Below are 15,746 nucleotides of genomic sequence, written 5' to 3'. Positions count from 1 at the left end.
GCATTTCTTTTGGAGTGACCCTCGTAATTAAGTTTGCACAGAACCCTCAGTGCACGAATACTACTCGCACTTGGCCAATTTTTCTTGTCTTTTCCTCATTTAAATTCTTGTAGTAACAGTTGTACATTTTGATTGTGCTTCTAGGCAGCAAACCAGAGATATGATAGAAAATAAATAAAAAAGTAAAAGTTACGGGGAAGCTGTGAACGGCCTTTGATCTCATGTCTGGGGCAACGGATGTGCGGCTCTATCTGGAAGTGCGCCGCCGCGGAGGATGTAGCTGCGGTCAACCGCGCCAGTACTCCGCCGTCCTGCCGGGAACAATGAGCGACGCAGAGCGCACGCCGATGGGGCTCTTAGTCGCGCTGGTGCTGGCGCCTACACTTCTGCTTCCAGGTGGGTCTCTCCTCTTCTCAGGGACACACACATACATCCGCTGCAGCGTGCGAGAAACTCTGCTTCTGCTCTTGTACTATGTGACGCGTATTCGTTTTGCACTAGGCCGTGGGCTAAAGTATCATTCTGTGTCTCACATTTCGTCTCCTAATGCTGGAGACGTCACGAGAGGCTATAGAGACTCAGACAGCAGCTTAAAAAAACACATAAAAGCTCAGCAAGCCGAACTGTTTGTATGTATTCATACGGCAGTAGCGTCTTGGCGTCCATCAGACCGTTACTTAAGACTGCGAAGTCGCGTCGACAAGTGTTATGGAGCCTGTAGTGCGAAGAGTTGATGCTGCTATATTTAGCAGAAGGACTCACAACTTGTCCAAATTCATTCCTTCTAGTTTTATGTTAAAGTTTATCCTTTTTTATAAATTTTTTGTGGCCTCTTTTTACATCATAACATAGTTTATCCTTTTTAGTGCGAGGTCACAAAAAGGCAATGATGTTTACGTCATTCGATACCCCACATATTGTGTGCCACAGCATTGTCCGGTAATGACAATAGGGGTGGGAATGGAGATATCAGGGAGTGGAGATATCCAATGGTGAGCACAGCATGAGGCTACGGACCATAGTTGAACTGCTTAGTCCACGAGCAACTCACAACACTGCCACAGTGCTAGCGATGTTGCTACAAAGCAGAGCAATGGCAACGACGAGCAAAGTAAACATTGCATTGTATCATGGCCACCTCCCCCTTGGCAGTCCCTCCCCGGAGATCCAAATGGAATGATAAAGCAAGTAAATCAGAATTTACATGCTGGACTTGTACTTAAATATAAATGAAAGTCGTCAGCGTATAGGTGATATTTGTGTTGGGACGACTAGAAATGACACTTTTATTCAAAGACAATAATTACACTGAAGTAACGACGATTCATGCAAGTCCCCTGGACATACGAAAAGCAGGGTATGGTGCTTAATAGAGTGAGTAATAACCAAGGACAGCATTGCACAATTCGCAATGTGTTCCCATGCTGACTACTAGGTTGGCAAGGAGTTCTTGTGGCAGAGCATTTCATTTCTCCATCAGCGCAGATAACAATTGCTGGATGCTTTGGTACATGTGGACGTACTAGAATACGTTTCCACAATGCATCCCACGTGTCACTGATGGGATGTAAGTAGGGTAGACCCCTCCATACACCGAATATAGTGTCGTTGCAAGAGCTCCCCCCCCCCCCCCCCCCCCCCGATCGATGCAGTTGCGCATTGTCATCCATAAAAATGAATTCAGGGTCGAATGCACTCCTCAAAAGATGCACCTGGGGAAGTACTCACAATCACATTGACTGGTGAGTGTGTGGTGTCCAAGGATTTGGAGGTGAGCACGTCCATCCAATATCATGGCTCTCCATACCACAATACCTGGACGACCAAACAGATCACGTTCGTAATGTTTGAAGTGCATTACTTGTTTCTATCTCTCGCCATATGAGGGTGCGTCAAGTGGTTCAAATGGCTCTAAGCACTGTGGGACTCAACATCTGAGGTCATCAGTCCCCTAAACTACTTAAACCTAACTAACCTAAGGACATCACACACATCCATGCCCGAGGCAGGACTGGAACCTGCGACCGTAGCAACAGCGCGGTTCCGGACTGAAGCGCCTAGAACCACTCGGTCACAGCGACCGGCGAGGGTGCGTCCTGGATCACTACTCACACTGCATCGATTTATTCGGAAAGTTCACGCGATTCCACTCTTCGTTGGTCCAGTCCCTACGTTCTTGGTATTATCACAAACGCTAACGCCGATGTGCGGGTGTCAATTGAACACAACGTACTGGTCGTCGGGTAAAGAGAAAACCCGACGCAGGTGCCCCACCATCGTGGAACCTGAGACTGTGTGCCTTCAAGTTCTGTCAAATGCGGTTACAGATGCACCTGCTGTTTCCCATGGGTCCCTTCTCGCCCGCTGCATGGTGCAGCGGTCATTCATCTGTTGCTGTAGTACTTAGTGGCTGACGACTTCATCTCTTTCGGGCAGCAGTGCCTGTGGTTTGGAAGGCTCCCCATGCACGTGAAACAATAGTGTGAGCGCTGCCAAAGTCCTGGGCCACATCTCCATACTTCGCGTTCTTCCAGTTTCCCGATGATTCGCCCCCATGAGAAATCATCCAAAGGTTGCCTAAGGACCATGTTATAATGAAGAACACCACCACAGTGCAATGTAACTGTTTGCTGACTGACGTACACTGCCTTCTTTGACTGCCTCGTGTTTTGAGGCCAGCCACATTCGGCGCAGTAGTCATGCTGACCTCATGCCATGTGACGTCCAGCTTCCTGTGCAACACTGGGAGACCTCTGACACATTTCCCTGCACTTCCATTCATTTCCATCGAATAGTTAACATATCATGTTACTTTATCTATCTCGTAGTACGTGATCGTGTCACTGGGTTTACTGCATTACTCGTAAAATGCTTCAAATGGCTCTGAGCACTATGGGACTTAAAATCTGTGGTCATCAGTCCCCTAGAACTTAGAACTACTTAAACCTAACTAACCTAAGGACATCACACACATCCATGCCCGAGGCAGGATTCGAACCTGCGACCGTAGCAGTCGCCATTACTCGTAAATAACTTTTCGATCTTGACGAGGGCATTTAAAGTAAAACAATAGGAGTTAAGAGAGCAAAAAAATATTTTGATTGTTTGGGTCAAGTATAACAGAGCTATACAGTTTGATCTTCGTCATAAACAATACTCGTTACACTAAAAGTATCCGTCCCTCTTGGCGTTTATTTGTTTCATTCATGATTATTTATGAATAATATCCAGCTACACTGCTAAGTAGGTTGTTTATATTTTATCTCATTCACAATGAGCCCATTTCGGCAAACTGCCACCGTCAGGTCCTCTGTAAATACATAGATAAGCGATGGTCTTAATATAATGGTTTTGTAACTATGATCTGAAAATTTATAATATATCATTAGGTGTTTTACCTTACACGTAACATCGTTCCTGTCATGTCCTGTGTGTGTTGGGATTATTACTTTCTCCCAGGTGTATAGTGGAGATGTATATTAGATGTTACTTGTTTTCCAAACATGCTACTTTTCTGACAGTTGGATGACAGTGGGTCAGCGATGTGACATGTTTACATAGTTACCATTATAAATAAGCGATGAGTGAAATTCAGTTGTTTATTATTATTTTTTTCATATAGGTTTGTTTCTCTCTATTAGGATGTTCAACAATGTTCCTTTTGCGTAATATGGAAGATTTCTAGTGCTTCGTTTATGGGTTTATATAGTGTTTCTCTGATTGTAAATGATGAAAAAATGTACATAGGTTGTTTTCACTTCTCTGGTGAGCTCTTTATATATAATTTTTAAGTTTCTACCAGTTTGCCCAATGTAGAATTTTTGACATGTGTTACACCAAATTTTGTAAACACCGGGATTGTTGCATATGGGAATTTTCGAGCTGCCGTTGTGAATTTTGTGTTTGAGGCTGTGTGTGTTTTGAAACGCAAATGCGATGTCGGTTTTGTTGAATAACCTCCTAATATCGTGTCGGACCTCTCTTCACTCGCCGTAACGCAGCAACTCGACTTGGCGTGGCCTCAAGTCGTTAGAACTCCCCTGCAGAAATATTAAGCCATTATGCCTCTATAGCCGTCCATAATTGTGGAAGTGTTGCCGGTGCAGGGTTTTGTGCACGAACTAACCCCTCGATTTTATCCAAAATGTAGGACAGGATTCATGTCGGGCGATATGGGTGACCAAACCATTCTCTCGAAATGTCCACAATGTTCTTCAAACCAATCGCGAACAATTGCAGCCCGGTGGCATGGCGCATTGTCATCCATAAAAATTCCATAGTTGTTTTGGAATATGAAGCCCATGAATGGCTGAAAATGGTCTACACGTAACCGAACATAACCATTTACAGTCCATGACCGGTTCAGTTGGACCAAAAGACCCAGTCCATTCCGTGTAAACACAGACCACAACATTATGGAGCAACCAACAACATGCACACTTCCTTGTGGACAACTTGGGTCCATTTCTTCGTGGCGTCTGCACCACACTTACCAACTGAAATCGGAATTCATCTGACCAGGCCACTGTTTTCCAGTCGTCTAGAGTCCAGCCGATCCTGTGACGAGCGTAGGGCAGGTGCCGCAGGCGATTTCTTACTAGTAACAAAGACGCTCTCGCGTTGGACTTGTGCTGCCACAGCCCATTAACGCCAAATTAACACCGCACTGCGTACGCCCCACACTGATTTTTGCCGCTATTTCACGCGGTGTTGCTTGCCTGTTCGCACTGAAAACTGGCGTAAACGCTGTTGCTCTCGGTCGTTAAGTGACGACCGACGGCCACTGCGTTGTCCATGGTCAGAGGTAATGCCTGAAATTCTGTATTCTCGGCACTCTCTTGATACTGCGTATCTCGAAATATTGGATTCGATTTCGGAAATGGAATGTCCTAAGCGTCTAGCTCCGACTATCATTCCGGGTTCAAAGTCTGTTAAGTTACGTCCTGCGGCCATAATCAAGTAGTAAAACTTACACTACCCTTTTACACCTTGTGTGCGCGATACTACTAGCATCTGTATATGTTCATACCGCTGTCTCATGATTTCTGTCTCCTCAATATTCTTAACTGACTTTTGCTGTGTTTACCTAACTGAAATTTAATTTGGCTGTCGAACTTCTTCTGAAGCGTTTAGGCCGTTTATCCTTTCCTGAGACAAGCTGGCCCACAAGTGTTGTAACTCATTGATGGTTACGATGTTTATGTTTATTCAGTATCTGCATGCTTGCCTCGACGAGCTAAAATGACGTTAAAAACTATTTTTCCTTCGCTGCGCGAGCGTAAGAGTTGCGAACTCCATTACATGTGGAAGTTTGTATCTGTCCCGGAGGCCTGCTCGGTTAGCCAAGGTGTTTAAGGCGACTGCTCGCTATAAGAGGGAAATTCGGGTTCGCAAACAGCTGGGCGTCAATACGTATACGGAGATACTGGCACTGGGACGGAGTGGACGCCAGGGCTGGTTCTACACATATTTTATCGGGGACGGTCATCAGGAATATGCTGGCTACGGGAGTACGCCAGCATCTCGCAGACAGTTCGTAGAGAATCGTGTCACTGTCCTAATGAAAAATGGTACCGCCATGCTGTCGCGTGGGAGGTTTCGTCAATCACCACCAGCCGTGACATGTGGTGATACCGGATGGCTCCCCACACCCTCACACCGCTGAATCTCTCCAAAACATTGGAAACAGGTTGCCGCCCTGCTCGCCGATGGTCCACGATTCACCGCTAACACAATGCGACGCTATTTATCCACAGTTCATTATTCCTGATCACGGCATCACTCTAAATGCAGCAGTATGTGTTGGTGTTGTTAATGTCAACTGATGCATTAGATGGTAATTCTCTGGTCCGGCTGTTGATAGTCTGCGACCAGTCGTAAGGGATGATACACAAACGTTGTAGGAAGTCCATTACTTGTTATCGGATGTCAGGCGCAGATGTGAACGGGTTGTGACGTTCTAGCTGAACAATAAAGTGATTCTTACGGTGGTCAAAGGTGGTCGACCGGAACCTTGGCAACGAATATGGCTGCCCTCACGTTCCCATGCAGTACAACACCGGGCCACTGTCACATCTGAATCCCCCATAAATATGGTTAGTGCACAATTCCACTAGCCGGTCAAATGGAACCCTGCAATGACGCTTCTTTCAAACTCTGTCAGGAGCTGGTAACGCTATCTCGCAGGGTAGGTGGCATTTTCGTGTCCTTCATAATGATCACTCAGCAGCTGATGCTGCATGCCCGCTGATATACCCCACCGTGCCTGCTAACAAAATTAATCACGAATGACACTAATACCCTCTGGTGACCGTTCTGCCTGCCGCAGATAACTGCAACTCTATCATTTGCATACCTGCCGATGGCGTGTTAATGCACGAAGTTACATTCACATGCGACCATGTCTTGCAAATTTTTTTTTTTTTTTTTGCTAGGCAGTGACTGACCATTAAAATTGCTACACCACGAAGATGACGTGCTACAGACGCGAAATTTAACCGACAGGAAGAAGATGCTGTGATATGCAAATGATTAGCTTTTCAGAGCATTCACACAAGGTTGGCGCCGGTGGCGACACCTACAACGTGCTGATGTGAGGAAAGTTTCCAACCGGTTTCTCATACACAGACAGCAGTTGACGGGCGTTGCCTGGTGAAACGTTGTTGTGATGCCTCGTGTGAGGAGGAGAGATGCGTACCATCACGTTTCCGACTTTGATAAAGGTCGGATTGTAGCCTATCGCGATTGCGGTTTATCGTATCGTGACACTGCTACTCGCGTTGGTCGAGATCGAATGACTGTTAGCAGAATATGGAATCGGTGGGTTCAGGAGGGTAATGCGGAACGCCGTGCTGGATCCCAACGGCCACGTATCACTAGCAGTCGAGATGACAGGCATCTTATCCGCATGACTGTAACGGATCTTGCAGCCACGTTTCGATCCCTGAGTCAACAGATGGGGACGTTTGCAAGACAAACACCATCTGCACGAACAGTTCGACGACGTTTGTAACAGCATGGAATATCGGCTCGGAGACCATGGCTGCGGTTACCCTTGACGCTACGTCACAGACAGGAGCACCTGCGATGGTGTACTCAACGACGAACCCGGGTGCACGAATGGCAAAACGTCATTTTTCGGATGAATCCAGGTTCTGTTTACAGCATCATGATGGTCGCATCCGTGTTTGGCGACATCGCGGTGAACGCACATTGGAAGCGTGTATTCGTCATCGCCATACTGGCGTATCACCCGGCGTGATGGTATGGGGTGCCATTGGTTACACATCTCTGTCACCTCTTATTCGCACTGACGGCACTTTGAGCAGTGGACATTACATTTCAGATGTGTTACGACCCGTGGCTCTACCCTTCATTCGAACCCTGCGAAACCCTACATTTCAGCAGGATAATGCACGACCGCATGTTGCAGGTCCTGTACGGGCCTTTCTGGATACAGAAAATGTTCGACTGCTGCCCAGGCCAGCACATTCTCGACATCTCTCACCAATTGAAAACGTGTGGTCAATGGTGGCCGAGCAACTGGCTCGCCACAATACGCCAGTCACTACTCCCAATGAACTGTGGTATGGTGTTGAAGCTGCATGGGCACCTGTACCTGTACACGCCTTCCAAGCTCTGTTTGACTCAATGCCCAGGCGTATCAAGGCCGTTATTACGGCCAGAGGTGGTTGTACTGGGTACTGATTTCTCAGGATCTGTGCACCGAAATTGCGTGAAAATGTGATCACATGTCAGTTCTAGTATAATATATTTGTCCAATGAATACCCGTTTATCATGTGCATTTCTTCTTAGTGTAGCAATTTTAATGGCCAGTAGTGTAGCTCAGCCTTTTTACCAATATCATGCTCTTCCACATCAAGACTGGAAAAGTCGACATCACCCTAATACAGCGCCTCTAGCTTTCCAGCGTGCTTTTGTAAGATGGTTAGTAATATTTCGTCTGGGGAGCTTCTACAATACCGACGTTAGTGAAAAAGGTCTATAATCATGCGTTTCTGTTCTGCGCCATCTCCAAATGTGCAGCACGTTTCGTTGATCCGCGGACCTTGTACGATAAACTGTTTCCAAAAGAGTAGTCAATTCTAGCATATTACTGATACGGAAACCAAAGCAACCCCCATCCAAGTCCTGTGTCCTTTGCTCTATCGATTAACTTGAGGTGATTTTCAATTCTGCAGCCACTGGTTTCGATTGACCATTATCGAATACATTCGAGGCTCGAAGGTAGGAAGTGTGTTATCATACTCTACGATGAAGCAATTTTGTAATACAGAATTAAGCGTTTCAGCCATAATTAAATCGCCTTCCACTTCGATGTCATCATGATTAACTGGCGTCGAGACAGACTACTTCGATCCATTGACTAATTTTACGTCGGACTTAAACTTTTTAGAATGTTCTGTAACTCGGCAGGTTTGATCTTTCTTTCGAAATCACTGAAAGATTCTCGCATTTGTGCTGTTATGGTTATTTTGAATTCCTTCAGTTGGTGTTTACCAGAAGGTATTGAGTTTCTTTTGAATCTAATACTCTTTTGATGTTCATTCAGTACGGCACTTGCAGACAATGGCCACGTAAACGATGAACGAAGTCTAACTATCAGGTATTTACAGAGCCTAGAAGTCAATTGTATATTGGAAACTTCACAAAGGCAATGTAATCAAGAGTATCAGAAGTCCATCTGCTCACCAACTATTTTTGAAGAATGTTTGTGTAAATATTATGACATTAATTATCTATTAATTTATCAGTGGTGATGATGGGTGAGTTCAGTTGCTGTGAATTAAATTACAGCACCCGTACACTTTTTTTTGCCAAGACTTGTTTCGAGTTTTCAGCCATCTTCAACACTGCAGCTACCTTGAGAAAAAAAACAAATCGTTTATCTAACGCGTTTCCCCAGTTGTATGATTAAGTTTAACTAATTGTTACGTACACTTACATTCATTCTATAGCTTGTAGCTCCTTTTAGTGAAATGTTTTCACGGAGCCAAAACAAGACTTCTTTAAAATTGCACAATTTTGTTTTACGAATTTTTGTAGCAAACGAAGAGTGATAAATTGAAAAATGGGTATCTAATTGACCAGCGTCTGGTCTAGTTTTTACAAAACGATACATAACTGCTTGAAATCAGTTATGGTAACTCAGAAAAAGTTGATTAGTGATTTGAGGGAAAAGCGAAAATTTTCAGAACAGCCGCTGCTAGCTCTGTAAAAGAAGTGTCAAAAATATCACCTCTTCAGAGCCTAGCTGTTTTACACATAAAAAGCTACACTGGTATGATATTTAACTGTCGAAAAGGCTTTCCTCGAATCAAGTATAAAATTTAGGTCATTTCGAGAACAGAAAACGCTAAGAAAGCAAATGAGGTGTCAATAATATCATGCTCTATCAACAAAACTTGAAAATAAAAAAGAGTTTAAAGAAGTTTGTCAAATGTTTTGTTAAATAATTTGTCTAAAAGTAAGAAATAAAATAGATTAGAGAAACGTCTGAGCCGCTCTTGATTAGTGCTCAGCATCATGCTCAGCAAATGAGGTGCATCAAATGTTTCTCTAATCTATTATATTTCTATGTGATATCTGTTCTTGCGGACATGTTCGGAAGAACACACACCATTTTGATCCTGCAGCCACTATGAATCAAGACGTAAAGGGATTAATGGCTTAAGCTGCCAGAGGACATTGATTTCATCAGGCATAAATAGTTAACTTTCCTCATTGATTTAATCAGCACCCGTTGGCAGTTAATGTCATTAATTCGTTTATGTCTTTATTATATTTCTTACTTTCAAACAAATCATTTCTCACAACTTTTGACTGATCTTTTCAAGTTTTTTATTTGCAGTTATATGCATAGCACATACACTTTTAGTCTAACTGATGCACAATTCACATCGCGATCAGTGCGTCTAAAGGTGGTTAATAATATTTCATGCGATTAGCTTATAGGCTCACAGTGAACAAGGTAATAAACAGAATGCTTTAAGTCGTCTCATTCGTAGGATCTTTATTCACTATGTGAACTTGGGTCACTGATCTTTCTGAAAGGGGTGGTTTACTTCAGGCTAATGGACTGGTTGTTTGTGTTTTCAGACCAAACAATCCCACGAATGTCTTGCGCGTACGTAATATGCCTTGGCAGGTTGCTTGGCATACGATATTTTGAAGGTGAAAAGTGAAGGTCAACAGCGGTAAGTTGCGAATATTTGAAGCAATTGTGGCTGTGACGGTAAAACTGAAAATTACTTTGTCTGGCAATAAAATCGTTACGAAACTGGATTCTCTTTGATAATGAACACGATCTACTGTTAGTTGATCAGAAATCAGTAATTTATTTAGTTTTTAACTACAATTTTGGCAATAATAACGAAGGCGGAATTTTCTCAAGTTCATGAATTTCATAATCTTGCTTAGTGGAGCAAAAAAGGAAATTCCCCGGTACCATATTCTAGATCTGACAATGATGTGTGGTTTATCTATTAATTATGTTCGAGCTGTTGTACAACGAGAAATGGTGTCTCTTTTTCAGAAGTGCTTTTAAACCAGAGGTGTGAAGGGAAAAGACGGTTTGCATAAATAAGCATCATTATATCAGTAACTTGCAATCATTATTTTTAACATTTCTTGTTGTTTCCTAGGAAAGAAAAACGAAGATTTTGCGTATCCACCTCATGAAAAAAGGAAATATTCAACTTTTATGACAAAGACGAGAGCGTACTATTTGTAGGACGAATTATCCACGAGGGGCGTTAAATAAGTGAAGATGATGAAGTCCCATACTCCTTGACAGAGCGTAGGGGAACGATGCGGGAGACTAGGTAAGATCCTACTGGGGGTGGTTTGCCATTGCCTTCCTCCGACCGTAACGGTGATGAATGAGGATGTTGAAGACGACACAACAACAACCAGTCGTCTTGAGGCAGGTGAAAATCCCTGGCCACGCCGGGAATCGAACCCGGGACCCCGTTCTCGGGAAGCGAGAACGCTACGCGAGACCACGAGCTGCGGACCGTTAAATAAGTAATGCGACACATTTTTTTCTCTGTCAGTTTCCGTCGGAAAATGCGGAATTTGTTGTGGGACGTCGTGAAGTACTCCCGCGTCAGCCCTCACAGTTTCATCAAGTTTAGATATGAGGCGGCACTACACATAGCCTCCGAATTGGCAAATGCAACGGACGTGCGTTTCAAGCAGAGAGCTGTCATTGAGTTTATTTGGCGAAAAACCAGAGCACTGCAGATATTCAGAGGCGTTTTTCGAATATCTATGGAGACCTGGCAGTTAACAAAAGCATGATGAGTCGTTAGGAGAGCGTCTGTAATCATGGCAACCAGGTCGCGTGCCGGCCGGCCTCGCACAGTTGTGACTCCCGCAGTGTTGGAACGTGGGTACACTCTCATTCGTGCAGACGGATCGCAATCAAACACTCCGCTGCTTAATTGGACGTCTCTGAATTACAGACCCATATCACTGACCTCAATTTGCAGTAGGATTTTGGAGCATATACTGTACTCGAACATTATGTTTCAGCTTGAAGAAAATGGCTTACTGATACATAACCAACACGGATTCAGAAAATATCATTCTTGTGCAACACAGCTAGCTCTTTATTCCCATGAAGTAATGAGTGCTGTCGACAAGGGCTCTCAGATCGATTCCATATTCTTAGATTTCCAGAAGGCTTTTGATACCGTTCCCTACAAGCGACTATTAATCAAATTGCGTGCATATGGAGTATCTTCTCAGTTGTGTGACTGGATTCGTGATTTCCTGTCAGAGAGGTCACAGTTCGTAGTAATAGACGGTAAATCATCGAGTAGAACAGAAGTGATATCTGGCGTTCCGCAAGGTAGTGTCATAGGCCCTCTGCTGTTCCTGATTTACGTAACTGATCTAGGTGATAATCTGAGCAGCCCCATTAGATTGTTTGCAGATGACGCTGTAATTTGCCGTCTAGTAAAATCATCAGACGATCAATTCCAATTACAAAATGATTTAGAGAGAATTTCTGTATGGTGCGACAAATGGCAATTGGCACTAAACAAAGAAAAGTGCGAGGTCATCCACATGGGTACTAAAAGAAATCCGATAAATTTAGGGTATACGATAAATCGCACAAATCTAAGGGCTCTCAATTCGACTAAATAGCTAGGGATTACAATTACGAGCAACTTAAATTGGAAAGACCACATAGATAATATTGTGGGGAAGGCGAAACAAAGACTTCGCTTTGTTGGCAGTACACTAAGAGGATGCGACAAACCCACAAAAGAGACAGACAACATTACACTTGTCCGTCCTCTGCTGGAATATCGCTGCCCAATGTGGGATCCTTACCATTTAGGATTTTAGGATTGACGGAGGACATCGAAAAAGTGCAAAGAAGGGATGCTCGTTTTGTGTTATCGTGCAATATGGGTGAGAGTGTCACTGATATGATACGCGAGTTGTGGTGGCAGTCACTGAAACAAAGGCGGTTTTCTTTGCGGCGAGATCTATTTACGAAATTTCAATCACCAACTTTCTCCTCCGAATGCGAAAATATTTTTTGAGACCCATCCACGTAGGAAGAAATGATCATCATAATAAAATAAGAGAAATCAGAGTTCGAACGGAAAGATTTAGGTGTTCCTTTTTCCCACGCGCCTTTCGAGAGTGAAATGGTAGAGAAGTAGTATGAAAATGGTTCGATGAACCCTCTGGCAGGCACTTAAGTGTGAATTGCAGAGTAACCATGTAGATGTATATGTCTGTGGTGACACACACGTCCACCAGTCTGGGTACTCAACTAGGTTCCTCGCCGCCTTACAGAAAATCATAAAGATCACCGAAGAACCATCTGCGCGGCATTGCTTGCGCGTTCCGTGGCCGATACTGACAATTTTGTGTCGAACATCGTCACAGTCGATGAAACATGGGTTGATCTCTTCGAGCTGGAAATAAAACGGCAGTACATAGAATGGCGCCACACCACTTCTGCTTCGAAGAAAAAGTTCAAAGTTGCACCCTCAGCCGATAAAGTTATGGCGATGGTCTTTCGGAACTCTGAAAGGGTAGTTCTGCTTGATGTCCTCCCTCATGGTGCAATGATCAACACTGCAGCGTGTTCGTCGCCACAAAAATGCAAACTGAGACCTGGTGGTCAAGGGAAGGCAGGATTCGGTTATGATTGCGGACGGCGCCGTAATCAGTTACTATTGGTCGCCTTTTACAGTTACAAACATTTATTTTTAAAACAGGAATTGCAGACTCAATAATAAATAAAAAAAATACCACACGTTATTAATGAAGGAATAAACAACTGTGTAAATAATAGTGTTTTCAGTGCGTTACAATTTAACAAATCAGCATAAAATACAGATACAGATAATGTTTCAAAAAACAAGCCACTGTGATCACGGCTGAAAGCCTTACACGCCAAGAATGGCTATAAATTAAGAAAGTTTAAGAACTCGCTGCAATTACAACTTACAGGTATTGAAATATTAAAGGCAAATCGACATAAACACCGCAGAAGACATCAGACGACAGGAATGGCAGTAAATAAGGTTTTAAGGCTTACTGCTCAAATACAGATACCAAATAGGATTTTAAAGCAAATGACGACAATCACGGCTGAATGTCTTACACGCCAGGAACGGCAATAATATTAAAAAAAAGTTGAAATCTTCTGTAAAAGAGCAAATACAATAGCAAAAGTTAATTAAAAAAAATAAAAAAAAACAAGCAACTCATCCAGACGGTGTTCCAGGAATCGACCTCTGAGAAGGTCCGGCAACAAACACTTTCGCTAGCAATGAGATAGGCAGCCAAGAGTTGCATTCACTTCACAAGATGGTAACTCAGTCTAGTGGTAGTCTAATGAGTGACTAATGATAATCTTGCTGAAGCTACCGGACGTCCGATGAACCGAATGGAACGATGGAACAATACGCCAAAGCCGGAACCGGCGGGCTGCACTAAGTCCCCAGATGACTGTGCTTAAATGGCTCTGAGCACTATGGGACTCAACTGCTGAGATCATAAGTCCCCTAGAACTTAGAACTACTTAAACCTAACTAACCTAAGGACAACACACACATCCATGCCCGAGGCAGGATTCGAACCTGCGACCGTAGCGGTCGCGCGGGTCCAGACTGTAGCGCCAGAACCGCTCGGCCACCAGCGGCCGGCTGACTGTGCTTAGAGCGCCCGGAACGAGAAAGGAACCACTACCAGATTTCCGTCTGACTCCACAAACCCGTAAATCTGAACAAACAAGTCACAGTACAGAACACCAGACAAACTAACAGTAACTAAAACCCCACTCGATTTGCGTGCGAGGCCAAACCGAAATGTAAGCAACCAGAATCAGCAACCACACGTCATTGCGGAAACGATCGCAAAGCGAGCCAAAACGAAATACCAAATGAGTGACATCAAATTCTTTAGGCACACAAACGCACACTGAACTCACTGTGACCGTTGGCAGAATGAAACAAATCTCTTCACTGCTTTATTAATTCACAGTTGAGTAACCACACCGTCTGATCACTGAGCCAAGTGCTTTTAACGCAGTTGGTTCTTCAAGAACTAAGCGGTACGCAGATCCACCAAACTGCACATGACGGCGAGATGATAATCTGTCACAACATCACATACGGGGCCCACACGGGTGACTGACTCTGCTGTACTTGGATTGAAATACACTCATCTTAAAGCTTGGTGGCCGGCCGGAGTGGCCGAGCGGTTCTAGGCGCTACAGTCTGGAATAGTGCGACCGCTACGGTCGCAGGTTCGATTCCTGCCTCGGGCATGGATGTGTGTGATGTCCTTAGGTTAGTTAGGTTTAAGTAGTTCTAGGGGACTGATGACCACAGCAGTTAAGTCCCATAGTGCTCAGAGCCATCTGAGCCATTTTTAAAGCTTGGTGGATCCGGTTTACGACGAGGTCGTGCACCCTCGTGACCACAGCCCTTCCATCCGGCAGTCCATGCGTGCCGCCAGCGGTCCTGGCATGTTTTGGCGCTGCACGGACCTGGCTCCTCCTGAGTCCCAAATCGAACTGGCCCTCTCACACGACCCGGAAAACAACGACGTCGCCCCAAAGATAGGGCAACAGTTACTACATATCGATAACCGCCGCTGCTGCCACTAGTGGACAGGCAACGCTTGCGAAACCGAGTGGCGCCAGTCAACACGAGAAGAAGACAAACAACCGCAACCATGCCAACTAAACGATACCGTCTGCCCTGCAACAGAAGGCGGAAACCTACAAACAGCACCAATGCGAGCCGCAGCATGGCTCACAAACGAACTTCTTCTCCATGACGACACGAAGTCTCACACAAATCTACGCACCCGAGAGGAGCTCACAAGACTTCCTTGGACTGTTCTTCCTCACCCGCCCTGCAGCCGGAATCTCGCGCCTTCCGAATTGCATCCGTTTGGCCTAATGAAAGATTCTCCATGACGACACGAAGTCTCACACAAATCTACGCACCCGAGAGGAGCTCACAAGACTTCCTTGGACTGTTCTTCCTCACCCGCCCTGCAGCCGGAATCTCGCGCCTTCCGAATTGCATCCGTTTGGCCTAATGAAAGATGCAATCCGTGTATGATGGGGAAGTCATTGATGCAGCAAGGCGTAGGCTCCGACGTTCACCAATAGGGTGGTACCACGGCGGACATACAGACCCTGCAAGTAAGGCAGCCTAAGGCCGTCGCATTGAACGGAGAT

The 15,746-nt window shown here is 44.7% G+C and overlaps 1 protein-coding gene across 1 annotated transcript in view; it reads left to right on the top strand.

Annotated features, from left to right (window-relative positions):
• Positions 1 to 264: 264 nt before the first annotated feature.
• Positions 265 to 15,746, top strand: part of LOC126234306 (uncharacterized) — a 78,365-nt gene continuing 62,883 nt past the window's right edge. The window contains exon 1 of the mRNA XM_049942991.1: positions 265 to 396. Coding sequence (XP_049798948.1) covers positions 324 to 396 — 73 coding nt within the window. The 5' untranslated portion in view covers positions 265 to 323. The remainder of the gene's footprint in view (positions 397 to 15,746) is intronic.

Source organism: Schistocerca nitens, chromosome 2 (assembly GCF_023898315.1).
Source record: "Schistocerca nitens isolate TAMUIC-IGC-003100 chromosome 2, iqSchNite1.1, whole genome shotgun sequence".
In the NCBI taxonomy this organism is placed as follows: Eukaryota; Metazoa; Arthropoda; class Insecta; order Orthoptera; family Acrididae; genus Schistocerca; species Schistocerca nitens.
This window is presented reverse-complemented; position numbering and strand designations above follow the sequence as displayed.